Source organism: Nothobranchius furzeri, chromosome 7 (assembly GCF_043380555.1).
Source record: "Nothobranchius furzeri strain GRZ-AD chromosome 7, NfurGRZ-RIMD1, whole genome shotgun sequence".
Classification (NCBI taxonomy): domain Eukaryota; kingdom Metazoa; phylum Chordata; class Actinopteri; order Cyprinodontiformes; family Nothobranchiidae; genus Nothobranchius; species Nothobranchius furzeri.
The window spans coordinates 38117101-38131659 of NC_091747.1; the positions used below are offsets into that span (position 1 = coordinate 38117101).

Genomic DNA, 14559 nt, shown 5'->3' on the forward strand with positions numbered 1-14559 from the left:
CAGGAGAGGGTGTGATGGAGAATTAGCTGCACCTGAAAATGTATCTGGATTGATGTCCAGCTTCAGTCACACGCAGACAACATTGAGGAGTGGACACTTTAGTTATGGACTAGTTCCTCTCAAACTTTTAAAAACTTAACTGTCGTAAAGCTGGCGTGGGTGTGAGCATCCTCCTCCTGCACGTCTGACGTATTCTAACTGATTCATCGACCTGATGCTGATGATTCTCATCTACAGTGATGAGAAAACACATTCCCTCATAACTGATTCGTTTTGCTTTTGGTGTTTGGGATCACCCATTTTTTCAGATTAGTCACAACATTTCAGTAATGAAAAAAACAATACGATAAGGTGTTACTTTTGAGGTCATTTACCATCCCTCATGTTATCTTTGTTTGATTTGGAAATGTGTTCCCCTCCGTACTGTATATACCTCTCCAGCAGTTTGTGTGTGCTTTGTCATCTGATGATGTACGAGGTTGACGTGGAGATTTCATCCCCCATAACGCCGGCCCTGCGCTAACGAGCTGGCTGATGAAGGAACAAGACGAGCCAATTAAAGGAAACAAGCTGAGAAACTAGTGTTCCAAGCATGACTTCACTGGGTGTCAGCCGGCAGGTGCTGGGTCTGGTTGGCTAATAATTCCCCCAGTTTTACCATCCGACTTTAAACAGTACAGTTACAGCTTGTAGAGAAACGTTCTCATATTTGGAAAATGTGTGACTGTTATCAAAGAGGTCATTGTAAGATGGATTGTTGTGATAAAGGTGTGGAGGCAGAATAAAAGTCCGTCAGCTGAAATAAAGTCTTTCCTGTTTCACAAGAACAGGTGTAATAACATCACAATTACTTTTCACTCAGCGTCAACAACAAATCCGGTCTCAAGAGTCCTGAGAACTTATCGGTGCGCCACATGGGTCTAGTGAACTGGACTCATGAGATTCAGGCTAATGTGTTCCCCACCACGTCATGCAATGATAAGAGAATACTCATGTTTGTATTTCTTATGAGACTGTGAGGAAATGGTGAGGGACCTGCAGGTGGCCGATGCTTCTGTTAGAGAGCGAGAGTTTAAGGAAGATGATGCCATGCAGAAGGAAATGCATGAGAAATAGCCAGGGGGGAAAATCAGTCAGTGTAATGGTATTATCCAGGGAAGGATAATCTGATTATTCCACGTTAGGCCGGAATACAACGCCATATGAAATATGACATTTGTTGAAATCAAATCTAAGAGACGTGAGTGTTTGTTTTTATCCAATAAGGTGAAAAATGATGTCAATACAGCACGATTTTATCTCTCCCTGGTTTCCTTGTTGGTGTTACAGACAATAGGGGAAAAGCCCTCCACCTGTTTAAACATGAAAGCCTGGAGGGACGTAATCATGAAAATTATTTGCAGCCATCAAAAAATTCCAGACAAGAGCGGCAGTGGAAGACCGAAACATAAGCAGAGCCACCATAGTACAACGTTTATTTTGTATTGTCTGGAGCTAGTGGGTTAGGGTCAGGGTTAGTCAGAGATATCAAAGACTTAGAACTAACATATGGCTTCATCATACACACATTTTGTAGGCCACCACTTATAAAGGCGTTGTAATACAGCAGCTGCGCTGCACAAAAACAGTCATGTGGAAGGCATTTAAGTTGCTAATGGGCAGACAGAACAAGAAGAAAGTGAGAGAATGGCAGTAAACCACCACATCCTGACAAAAGCCCAGTTGGATCATGGTTCTCTCTTAAAGTCAGCACGCCAACACAATTCCTCCATTTTATTATAAGCAAGCCCGGTCCATTTGCGGTTGGTGGGGTGCGTAGCTTTGGGCGGAGGATCCATCTCGGCAAGCAGTGTGGTCTCTTGTGTCCCGCTCTCATGCCCAAAAAGCCAAAGAAGAATGGGACTCTGGTTGGGTCCATCGTAACATACAGAGGAGTAAGTACATTTATGCAGCTGGGTGTGAAAATGTTTTATGATGTCTTCTCTTTCTTCTCAATAAACAAAGTAAAATGAAAATACTGAATATGAAGGCTTGCAAAAATCTGTGCATACACATGCTGATGAGCACAGATGTGTGCAGAGCTGCACAGTACGCCAATTACACAAAGCATAAAAAACCCCACTTCCAAACAAGCTAAATACCTATGATTATCTATCAGGTGCTGAGCAATTGTAAAGTTGTAATGCTTATAGCTGTTGTTAGTATGGGACCCACGTCTCCACAGCTGCACAACAGTGAAATAATCCAGAATCGTGTTAGAATTATTCCTTTGAGCTTGTAAATAAGTGCTGCATTGGTTGTGCCACAGAGCCAACTAGCAGTCTCCCACTCCATGTCTTGTCTGACTACCTACCAGGGTCACACTCTGCTCCGGCACACAGCTATGTGGCCTTAACACTAACCTTTAGTCCCTGGACTGACTGGGCCTGATAGCAGCTTATTGTTCATGTGAGCTCAGAGGAAGGAGTTAGCTGAACATAATCTTTCACCCATCGACAAGAAAGACCTTAATCGCAGAAACTAATGTGTGCATGAACAAAATAAACACTTGTGGACTCACACGTCCTGGTAGAATTCACATAAATAGAAACTGCTGGTGTGTTTGATGCGAGCTCCAGCATGATACTCACACTCCAGCTCATGAGCGCTCACACCCAACAGCACAAATCAATTTTATTGCTCAGGAAGAAGTTTGTGTAAGAAAAATGTGGCTCTGTTAAGAAGCCATGTTGTTTTATGATGAACATCTGGAAATCCCCACTCAGACATCAAGGAGGGAAGCAGAGAAAACATGCGGCGTGCATTGCGATTGATGGGCCTCCTTGGATCTAGGTCATGATTTCCTTAAGCTGGAGCGGAGGTTTGAGCACGGACCTGAGCATTCTCATCACAGCTGACACACCTGAGCTCAGAGTCCAACCCCCCAGGGAAAAGCTGGGTTAAATGAATATGCCACACCCCGACATCTCCTATACGCCTCCACAGTGACTGCATCACATCATGAATAATAATAGTAATAATAATAATAATAATAATAATAATAATAATAATAATAATATATACGTGGTCACACACTCAGCTTGCCATTATGACCAAGGTATTTGATTTTTTATAGCAACCTGTATCCTGCACCATTTCCATTTCTAAAACAGTAGGGCTGCAACTAACGGCTATTTTATTAGTCGACTAGTCACTGACTATTGAAACGATTAGTCGACTAATCGGATAATTATTACATTTTTCTTAAATTTAGCATGAGATTGCTTTAATTATGTGGAAAATGATAATAAACACAAGAAAGATGGGTACTTCAATGGAAAATGCATATTTTATTAAACTTTGCTGCTGATAGGCCAGTTCATACTAAAAGTAAATAAAAATGCCCTGTCTAACACCAATTAGGCACAGTGCTCAGTCAGTATAGACATAAATGCATAAATAAAATTAAAATACTTTTGTCAGGCACAGTCGGGCATAACATTAAATCTCCTTTTTTAAAATTGGAAATACGTTTAAAATAATGTACAATGTACATCCAAAACAAAACGTGTTGGCTTTTGTGTTATTTAAATCTCACCGAGGTGAGTCAGACTCTGTTTCATTCAACTGTCCGATGTGCTTTCTCGTTAAGTGTTCATACATCTTCAAGGTGCTGCCGTGATAAGCAAAGACTGCTTTGCAAATAATTCAGGTAATGTTTTTAATCGCCGAATCCAGGCTAGAATGCTCCCAAACTTTAGATGTTTTGGTACGCGAAGCTGCTGTGTTGGACGCCACCATTTCTGTTAGTTACCGCTCAGCAGAGAAGCTATTGCACATGTGCGACTCTCGGCAGAGATTGTAATGAAGTGAGATGCCTCACTCGGTCGGAAAAAACACGTCTAGCGACAATGTCGACAGTGAAATTCATTGTCAACTAGTTCTATTGTCGATATTTGTCGACAACGTTGACGAATCGTTGTAGCCCTAGACAACAGGTTCACCATCCCATGTGCAAACTGCTCGTAGCTTCAGGGCAGAAATGAGTTAATCTACAATGGACTGATGACACGTTCAGCTGCCACATGGCCAGAAACCAATGTCAGTACTGATTTACCAAAGATGACCATTGTTTGTGCACACAGCATGGGAAGAGGATAGGATCAGTTCTGTCAATGGTATAGGAAGCCAAGGAGTAGGGTCTCAGGTCACCTCTGTCTCTGTGTGACTCCTCATGAAGAAGCATTCCAGTATGGTCTTTAACTTTGGGCCTTAGGCTTTTTGCTGTTACACTTGCTCGGGTCCGAAGGGTTAACAAGCCAAAAACCACATTGCACTTGTGTCTATGCCTGCTTCCTTCGTCTTTTCTCACTGAAACATCAGTGGAATCAGTTCAGACATCAACTCCAACCCAGTGCTAATGTTTTCCTCGAGGGCCAGCAACAACAGCTGTGATAATTTACCACGGAACAGGACACAACAGCTGTATGACTGTTCTGCAATGAACTGCCGCTTGTATCCAGGCCTGAGGCGGTGCCACACCCTACCGACATGCTACCAGGAGGCGTCCCCTCTGCCATCTGCCTTCTTTTTAATCTAATTATAACTTTTTAACATGTGCAATTTCAATTACACTATTCCATCTAGGTGCAAAAAAAAAAAAACTGTCAAAATAATAAAATCGAGGGTATGAGTGAAAGCTATATTTTTTAGAAATGACTAGAGATGCGCAATATAATTTTATTTTTTTTACTGATGTACCAATATTGTACTGGTATAAACCACTTCAGATATGTGCAGTGAACTAAACTAAACATTTTTAGCTTACTAACATCACATTTTTCTCACCATGCATGCTGAAAGTTTAAATAATTTTTAAATAATTTTTTAACTACTTTAATTTAAGCTAGTAATAGGAAAAGCATCATTTCATTTTGTCTCCAACAGACGCTGCATCTCAGCGGGATGCTGTGTTCATTAGATAGTAATGAGTGTTTTTTTCCCCCTGTATATTGCAGCCACGGTGATAAAACATTTATAAAGATCTCCAGATAAGGAAAACAAGCCTTGGGTGAAGAATCTTGTTTTTATTTTAATCAGCAGTTAGCTGTTAGCTACATAGCTACAGGCTAAGCACAGGGTACGCTCACTACACGGTAAATTTCTACTTCCCAAGTTGTGACAAATAAATTAAAATATCTCAAATACTTAACCTCAGTTCTGTCATATTTGACATTATGAAAGGGAGGACAAGTGGCTGAAGAGTTTGATGTTTAACATGTGTATGGTATGTAAAGGTTGTGTCATTGAAAGGCTGACAGCCGGTATTTTCCGATACTAAATTTCAAAGCCAAAATCAGCTGATATTACTGGTAGATCGATAATATCAGACATCTCCAATCGAAACAGATTTTAGGTTTTGTGCTTGCTGCTGGACTATTAAAAAAAGCAATCTTTCTACATCTGCATATCAAAAATATGGTTTGTCATCCAAAACTCTAATTTAGGCTGAAAAATACAATTATGTCCTATATCACTACTACCACTATTCTGGACTACTAATTAAGAATGTCCTTACAAACCTATTTAACATTGTGTCATTCATTAAGACACAAATAAAACAAAACTAAACTGTTTTTAGGATAACTGGATTTGTGTGGGTGGGGCCTAAATATGATGTAGCTGAAAATAAAAATTTATTGGCAACAAGCTTACATCATGTTGGCTTTTTAAATGTTTCATTTTTCTAGTTTCTAGTTTCTAGTTGTAGCATCTCCAGCTGCGCTGCAACTCACTAATTCAACTTCTCCTAAGGTTTGCCCTTTTCTGTTTAATGCTCAAATCTTTTTCTTGGAAGCGCTGCGATTGTAATCCTGTTTCCAAAACAGAAATACAATTAAAGATGACTAATATTATGTACTTCAACACACTTTTTCTGTATCTTATTACTGCTAGCACGACGCCCCACAATGTCAACAGTCACAAGCAATTAGGAGCTCAGACGCTGAAAGAGAAAGACTTTGGCTGCTTAGAGCCGAACAAACACGTAACAAAAATGGGACGAGAGCAGGAAAACATTGGCCAATGTCTGCTCAGTGACTTTTGGCCAATGTCTGCTCAGTGACTTTTTAGATGAACACTAAAATAAACCCAAATCTAATAAACTCTGTCTTCTTCCATACAGCAGTGCTGTGGGATGTATGCCAGTTGCTGCCATTTTACCTAAACTCATTCAGACAGCAGAGAAATCAAACATCAGACCACACCAAACCAATTTACCTGACAAACCGACACTGATGGTTCTCCAGAAAATTAGATGCCAGATATGTTAACTTTGAAGGTCTGACATTCTGACCTGCTATTTAGATAATAGCTGAGCTTGGTGCTACGCCAAGTAGATGTTGTTGTTTTAGACAGAAAGAAAAAAAGGTGCATCCATCTGAAAACCCGATCTCCTTTTGCTCAAACTGTAGTCACAGCTGAACTTTGATCACACATCGGAACTCAAAAACAAGCCGGAATGAAGTCATGAAGGAATTAACTCGATTACCTTTTCCCCACTATAAGGAACAAATCCGATTGTTGTCGCAGATCAATCATGGAACTGGTGATCAGCTTAAAGAAATCCCTTTCAAAATTTAATTTGGACATTTTATTATTTAAAAAAACCCTTTATTCAGGTCTAATGGAAATAATCACTGTGGCCCACTGTGATCAGCCCTGAAGAATCCCACAGCATCAAGTATTTCTTTTTTAAATCTCATCACAAGGTGTCACATCTTAGGGAAAGAGAAGACTCACACAGGGGCATGGAGAGCTGGAATCTGTCAGTCAGGACGAACGTAAAGATTGGCGAATTGGAGATCGTCATCAGATCCCTGGAACATGCTTGTGTGCTTTGTTTCAAACTAATTATTTTAAATATTAATACATCTCACCATTAATCCCAGACCACAGACATTTATGACACCTCTTGATTGGAGTCTGCAGATTTGCTTTACTAAATAGCTTCAGCAGGGGTTAGGTTAGTAGTTATTTTGTATCATTAATCATTATGAATACAATTTACTGCAAAATAACTATGTATTAAAAATGGGCAGCCATCCTATATCTGTAAATATATAGGCCCAATCTCAATACTTGCACTTCCACATTTGTGCCCTTCAAATGCACAGTCCTGACCAGAGGTGCGAAGGCGTAGCGTGTCCCAATTCTCAGGTGCGGAAGTTGATCACGCCCCTGTTGCACCCTTAATCCGCACTTCACCCAAGTGAAGTGTATTATCCACAATCCATTGCTACGGGAGAAACGGCTCATGTTCTTTTTTGCTGAAAATATATATTTTCTTTCTTTTTTTTCCCCCCATGTCCTGTCTGGCTGTGAAGCAAACAGAATTAATGTCTGAATGCTGGTGACAAGCCTTACAGATGTACTCTCAGGTGGAGCATCAAAGCGTCTGCTTTTAAGTCATGCCTGATACTTAAAACTTTATTGTTATTGTTTTTGAATACTTTGTAATTCCGACCAGACACGGAGTCAGAGGTGAAAGAGAAAGGAAGAGACAAGGTGGGTGGGGGTGTCCTCAAAAATAAACAATCAATGATGAACAAGAGTCTGCTCTAGACCTGCAGAAATGGGACACACAACAACACAACAAGATCAAGCTATCACTGCGTCAACTTGATGAGGAAATATAAAATCAACATTATTTTACTGAACAATCACAATAATAAATCACAGTGCATTAAGTGCCAACCACAGCCTTAAGACATGTGTTGAACGTGCCCAAGTCCATACTTATGAGAGCACCATGTGAGCACCTGTGTGTGTACACGCGCTTGTTTATGTAAGGTTTCTCTATTGGAGCGTCCAATAGAGAGTGTGAGGGGCCACAGATCTGCCCCCAAAGATGTGTAGGAGATGGAGGGAGCTCCACAGGGACCCCAGGGAGACTGCGAAATTAGAAAATATGAATTTTCTAATGAAAGTAGTTAATTTTAGGACAATTAGTTGATGCTCTGAATGTTTTAGACAAAGCGGCAATGATTGTAAATTTATTTCAAATAATTGTTTGGTTTTTTGAAAGTTGTTACTAAATGTTTTTTCCCTGGCATGCTTTGCGGTCGATGACGCAACGCTCCCCGACTCAATTTGGCAATTATTCGCACAGCTGTGTACTAAGTACTCGAAGCCTTACAGTGCACTTTCTCTTAGTGCACTTTGCTGAAGACCACAGTGCAAGTATTGAGATTGGGCCTCAGTCTGGCAACAACCCATAGACAGAGCTTAGTTGGGGTTGTCTGTCAAACTGTCTCTGCACGCAATTGGAAAACGCAAGGACCAATAAGAGCAATGAATACCGTGACATATTTGTTGCAATGGATATCAGTCAATGGGGCAGTCAGCCATACACCAGAGATGAAGAAGAAGCAAACACATTTTTTTTTCTAAATAAAGGACTTCAGTACATCTATCTCCTCACGTCTCAAGGAAAAGTCTAAATCGTTCGAAGTTAATGCCATATCCATAACAGCTATGGTGCTAAGCCCACCCAACATCCCTTTACATATGTAGACAACTGTGATTGGCCGAACCTAAAACTGCTCAGTCCAGTCGAAGACCTACTGAGGCTACAATGAAGTGTCTAAACCGACCAGTGGAGCAGCATCTTTGCTACTGCTATGGTTAGTCCAGATTTCTAGGCTAATGTCTCACATGATCGGCCATGAATAAAATTTGAGTACCAATTTTGTGTCTCCAACTGATTACCATTAGTCACAGCCTCGTGAGACATGCATATAGAACCAATAGATGAGAGTGGTATGAGAATAGTTTCAGTGGCTGTGGCTGCTGGCCCAGGTAGACGGGCTAAAGAGACACTCACCCAGGACTGGTCAAAGCTAAAAGAGTGTTGATGGTCCTCAAGGTCATCATCCTGTCTGGCCTGCTGGAACTCACTCCTCAGCCTCTGTATCCGGTCATGATTACTGGGAGCCATTTGATTGCTGTGAGAGAAACAAGAAAGAGAGAAAAGAAAAGACAGTGAGGCTTTTTTTTAAATCCAAAGAATGTTATAGAAGATTATTTGGATGCAATAATTCACTGAGCCTTCAGTCAGAGGTAGCACCTTCAGCATTAGTCTAACAGCATGCTATTACGAGTGTTTTGTATATTTAAACCACTCACCTGGCCTCACTGATACCCTTCTAAACTATTTTTGGGTCATGATTCCTTATTGCATATCTATTAAACCCTCAGTGTGCTTTTACTTCCCACCCCTCCTCCTCTCTGCCATTACCCCCAAACATCCCTGAAACTGAAAGTGTCCCCAGTGTGCTTTTGTGAGTGATGCACATCTCTTTTACAATGCTGTTGGCCTTATATGGTCCACAGTCATTAAACACCGTGGAAAACCCTCATTTACATCTCCTTCATTAAAGGCCTTTGAAAGGCCTGTCAATAGGAATCAATGGCGCTCCCTCGGCTTAATCAGGCTTTCCTTTTTATCACAAACTACAGAGGCAGCACATGACAAAACGCATAATTATGATGAGACAACCAGCTTAATAATCACACTGTACTTGTGCATACCTCAGGGATGAAAGTGACCACCGAGAATTTCTGTTGGAATGGGACGGGAGCTCGAAAATGGAGGAAGAAGGAATGGATGGATTGAAGAAAAAATAAAGGAATTAGGCTGAGATGAATCAAGACTAGAGCAGGAAAGCACAGCCACATCAAATAAGGAACAAGTGGAAGATATTTAACCTTGACCCTCGGTACGACAGCATGTGACTCTGTCAGGGTGTGCGTCTTCCTGCACGACTCTCACAGGTGGCTCACGAGCGGTACAAGTGATTGCTTATTTGGGTTTGGAGGATTCTCAGCGCAATTATGCTGATAATTGCATATTAGGGTGAGCACATCCCTCTGATGATAATGGGCACCAGGACTCGCTGCCAATCAAGCTTCATTAAAAGCACAATAAATAACACCCCTTAAGGATGTGTGGACTGTGGTGCATCCCTCTTAGTAGCACTTAGGGAGACTCGGTTATCGTGTTATTCATACTGCCTGATCACAATCAATTGTATTATTTATGCTCCATTTGATTCCTATAACTTTTATATGTGTGAGCACAGGGAGTGTACATTAGGCCTTTTATGTGGACAAGGGCAATTAGGTGGCTCACCAGGGTGTGAGGTAGCTTATGCTTTTATGGTGTGGGGTGAAACTGGAGCCTTTTTATTACAAAATCAATGTTCCCTCTATTTACTTGAGGTTACTTAAAAAGGAAACACCACATGAAGACATTTAATTACTTAATTGTATTTAAAAAGCTACAAAAATCTATTTTTTCTAAATTTTCTCCCTCATCACTAGAGTTTGTGTCTTTTTGTAACAACAAAGTAGAATAATTACGTCACAGGAGACTATTATGAGCTTTTGAAAAATGTCAAAAGTATAGTTTTATGCAAATTAATCAAAAAGGGATAGAAGATTATTTAGCACTAAATTGCACACCTTGAAATTTTAGAAAATCATTTAGTTATTTACAATTTACTTTCCGTATCTGGAGTATTGTATCTACACTTATCTATATTATATTGTGCAATACAACAGGGAACCGTCCCTGTTTGCAGAACGAGGTGCTTGACAAGACAGTAATGGGTAGGAAAATAGCAAGCATAGATTTGTGAAGTCCAGAGAATGCAATTAGTGTAATCCTTTTGGCCGGTTAAAGAAAAGGCCAGTGCGACTCCAAACAAACAACCTCATAAATATTCCTGTTAGGCACTCAAGGGAGGGTCAGCGTTACCGACAGCATCTCAGACATGCAGCGTTGGGCTATACAAACCAGCTGAAACCTAGCGCTGTAAACAAAAGTTCATGTACCCTCGCCACACAAAAAGACTTGTTTCCACTCTCACACCCAGAGAAGAACCGGTCTGAGAAAGAGTGATGGCCTGCAAATGAACAGAGATCCACTCTGGTGTGTGATGGATGAAGTGATGGGGAGTGGAATGGGAAAAGATGAGTGTGGCTCTGGAACAAATTAAAGAAAAAAATTTGCATCGTGGTAATTCTACACATATTTTTAAATTACTGCAAATGGAAACTGCCGCTAGTAGATGTGTGGATGGAGGCTGGGATTTACTGAGGGGTAAATTTGCCATGGCAGTTCAAAGGAAGTCTGTGGAGAATCTACCCCCACCCGCTCCTCACAGAGGCATTCCATTAATTTGATTCTTAGAGTTCAATGGTTAAGATAGGGCAATAAATAGAACCACAGAATAAAAAAAAAGGCACCAAAAACAGTAAAGTGGCCAACCATTACATTCAGTCAGTAACTGGAAGATGGATCCAGTTGACTTCACCTTTAACGCCATATTAAATGAGCACCTCGATGGGTAATTATTCAGGATGATTGTTACTGATGAATCATGGTCTCACTGCTTCTAAATTCACCTCTGAATACATCAATGACTGCAATAAGTCAGAATAACAAGAGCTACATTAAAGCCTGAGCCATAAACCTGATAATTCACTTTACATTAGCAGACAACCTCAATAAAAAAAAAAAGAAAACAAAACAACAAGAACATCTGACTTAGACAACAGTCTGCTAAATGCTTTGTGCAACACACACACACACACACACACACAAACACACACACACACACACACACACACACACACACACACACACACACACACATACGCTCACACAGAATGCTCTATATTCATTGGGATTGGGAGATTTTATTTTTTCAAGGAGGATGAAGAATTTTTTGTGTTCTTGTTACAAATAATAATAGGACAGAGAGAGAGAGATTTGCCGGTCCATCTAGATTCCAACCCTCACCTATGACCATGAGATTTGGTCCATGACCAAACGAACAAAATCCTGGATGAAATGGCTGAAATGAACTTTGAGATAAGGTGAGGAGTAGTATTGAGAAGGAGCCAATACTTTTTTTAAGAATGAGGTGGTTCAGTCATCTGAATAGGATCCCTCCTGGTCACCTCCCTCTGGAGGGTTTCTGGACATGTGCCTCTGGGACGAGACCCAGGCCAGACCCATTCTCAACATATCCTCTCTGATCTCGAATCCCTTGGGATTATCCAGGAAGAGCCAGGAGTGTTGATGGGTAGAGGGCTGTCCGGGCTTCCTTCCTGGACCTGACCTTGGATAATATAAGTATGGATTGGTGACAAGGGAGAAGCAGTTCCCATATATGCACCATGTTACATTTTCCCTTATAGGTATGTATTTAGTTCACATAAATATGATTTGATACAAAATTCTTTTGAACTGAAACTTTTGGCAGTTTCGGTTAGCTGCATCTCCTCCAAATTCATGCACACCTAAAATAAAAACAGCAACATATATTTTGTTGGTGTCACTCAGACACGGGCATACAGAGCACACCATTGTTGTATTTATAGCTTGGCTGAAAGCCTGCTCTGAAGGCTTGTTGGGAAGGGTGAGCCTGAGATTTCTTGAGCCAGCTGCATTCAGAACCGACTGAACAACACAATTCAACGTGATTTCCTCCTCCTGTTGCTTCAGCTTTAGTGGAGCAAGTGAAAAATCCCAGATGAACATTAAAAAAAGAGTTAAGCTCAATGCTTGATCTTTTACAATTGTTACACTTCACAGTAACCAGAACAAGTGTGTGTATGCCCTTGGGTTCAAACGTGTGACCTGGATCCCACCTGTATTTTTTTAACAGGGCCTGTTGAAAGGGGTCACGAGCACCTTAAAGCTGCAGCTGGGGGGGTCAGATTCCTGTCAGTGTAATAGTCATCCTTTGATCCAAGAGGATTTGCAGATGTTTTATAAACCGCAAGACTTCAGCCAAAGATGCAAACAACGCCACCGCCTGCCTATCTGCTTCTGTTGGTGGATCAAAGCCCCACTGAGTCTCAACATGCCCCATAAACGCCGCCACCAGCTAATAAAGGAGTAAACCCATCACAGAGTGTGACATGGATCGTGTGGGTACACTTAAGGTCAGAGGTCAGCACTAATGGAATGAAAGCATGGGATTGTTACTGAAGCTAAAATTTCAAGATTTGCGGGTTGCCACTAAATGTTTCTTTGCTAAAAAAAAGTAAAAGTAAAAAGAAAAGAAAAGAAAATCTGCTGAAGCTTTCGGTGTTATTGTAAAGTCAGACATTCTGTTATTTCTTATCTGATCAATGTTGATTGAAATTCTATCAGATTATCTGGTTCCTGACTCCGGCCCCAGTATCTCAGCGTAGCAGACAAGGGTGCAGACTTCTTAAGTCTGGGCCCTTTGGCAATCCTGCATCAAGTCAAAGCCTTCCCTCATCTTTATTCCACCACCCCGTGGACTTTCATTTATTTCAAAGACAGAAAGATGAGGCATTTTTGGGGAAACAGGCAGCCTTTGGGACCAACTGCAATGATGGAAAAAGATTAGATCTGGATTACTGCTGGTCATATATGTAGGGGAGAAAAACGAAGATAAAACCTTTTTTAGTCTTCAGAAAAATCATCCTTGGCCAATCACCATCACTTTGGAACGAAACTAAAAGCATTTCAATCATATAAGCTTCCTTCTGGCATTGATTTCTCTTCACTTTAGTCTTTCTTTCTCATCTTGATGAAATATTCTTTCAGCTCATTTTCAAGCCCCTATTTCTTTGGGTTTCTTTCCATATAATTTTATTGCTAAATGCTTCAATCCTCCTCTGTGGTTAAAGGAATAGGTCAAGAATTCCCTTCTGTTCCCCCCATCCTCTCCCAGAAGCCTGGTAAGTGACAGCTGCGGGTTGGACAAAGGCCTGCTAATACCCTGGATTTGTCAGGCTCTGACTTCACCCATGTGCTTCTATGACTGAGGCATCAACTGTGGCGCCTCTCCAGCTAAAACCATCCCACTTCTGGACTGTAGCTTTTATTGAGGCTGAGTGGTGTGAATGTGTATCCATGGTTTCTGTCCGACTGCAAAACAGCACATATGGGGTCCTCGGGGGTCTTAAGAGGCCATCATCTGAGAAGCCTGCCGAGGTCGCAGTGGTAGCGTGACTGGGGAGCTTGGAGCTCTGATTAGAAAGGGAAAGAGGCAGCATCTGTAGGGCTGCTCCTTCCACTGGCTGTCCAGCACGGCTGGCCTCTGGTGTACAACTCATGTCCTGCTACCCAAGTGAGAGTAATGTAGAAATAGTCCGGCCCTGAAGAGAACCGCAGACTCTCCTCAGCAGGGGAAATAAAACTGACAAAAATGAAGAAAACAGGTTGCACAGCAATTAGTTTGACCCCATAAAAACCTAAACTCCTCGGTATTAAAACGACCGGTGAGCCAAAACAAACAACCCACAACCATTGGCTGCCAAATTTTCAGGGCAAATGTGCTTGCACAGCAGAAAAAAAAATACAAATTTGTTTCGATACAAATCAAAACACATCAGGCAATTTGTTCCTTTGCTGGTATTATCATTGTGGGATTTTTATTCCATAGATGAAAATGAGAATTCGGCCCTACAGCTTGTCCCATATGGCAATCCTATTTCTGCTAACTGATCACAGAATAACTGATTTCTGTGTTG

At 41.1% G+C, this 14559-nt stretch overlaps 1 protein-coding gene across 3 annotated transcripts in view; it reads right to left on the reverse strand.

Moving 5' to 3' along the window:
• LOC107382653 (partitioning defective 3 homolog) overlaps positions 1-14559 on the reverse strand; it is a 517719-nt gene that overhangs the window by 12682 nt on the left and 490478 nt on the right. For all 3 annotated transcript variants that reach the window (XM_054751349.2, XM_054751350.2, XM_070553054.1), the window contains one exon: positions 8864-8984. In XM_054751349.2, the coding sequence (XP_054607324.2) occupies positions 8864-8984 (121 nt within the window). The remainder of the gene's footprint in view (positions 1-8863; positions 8985-14559) is intronic.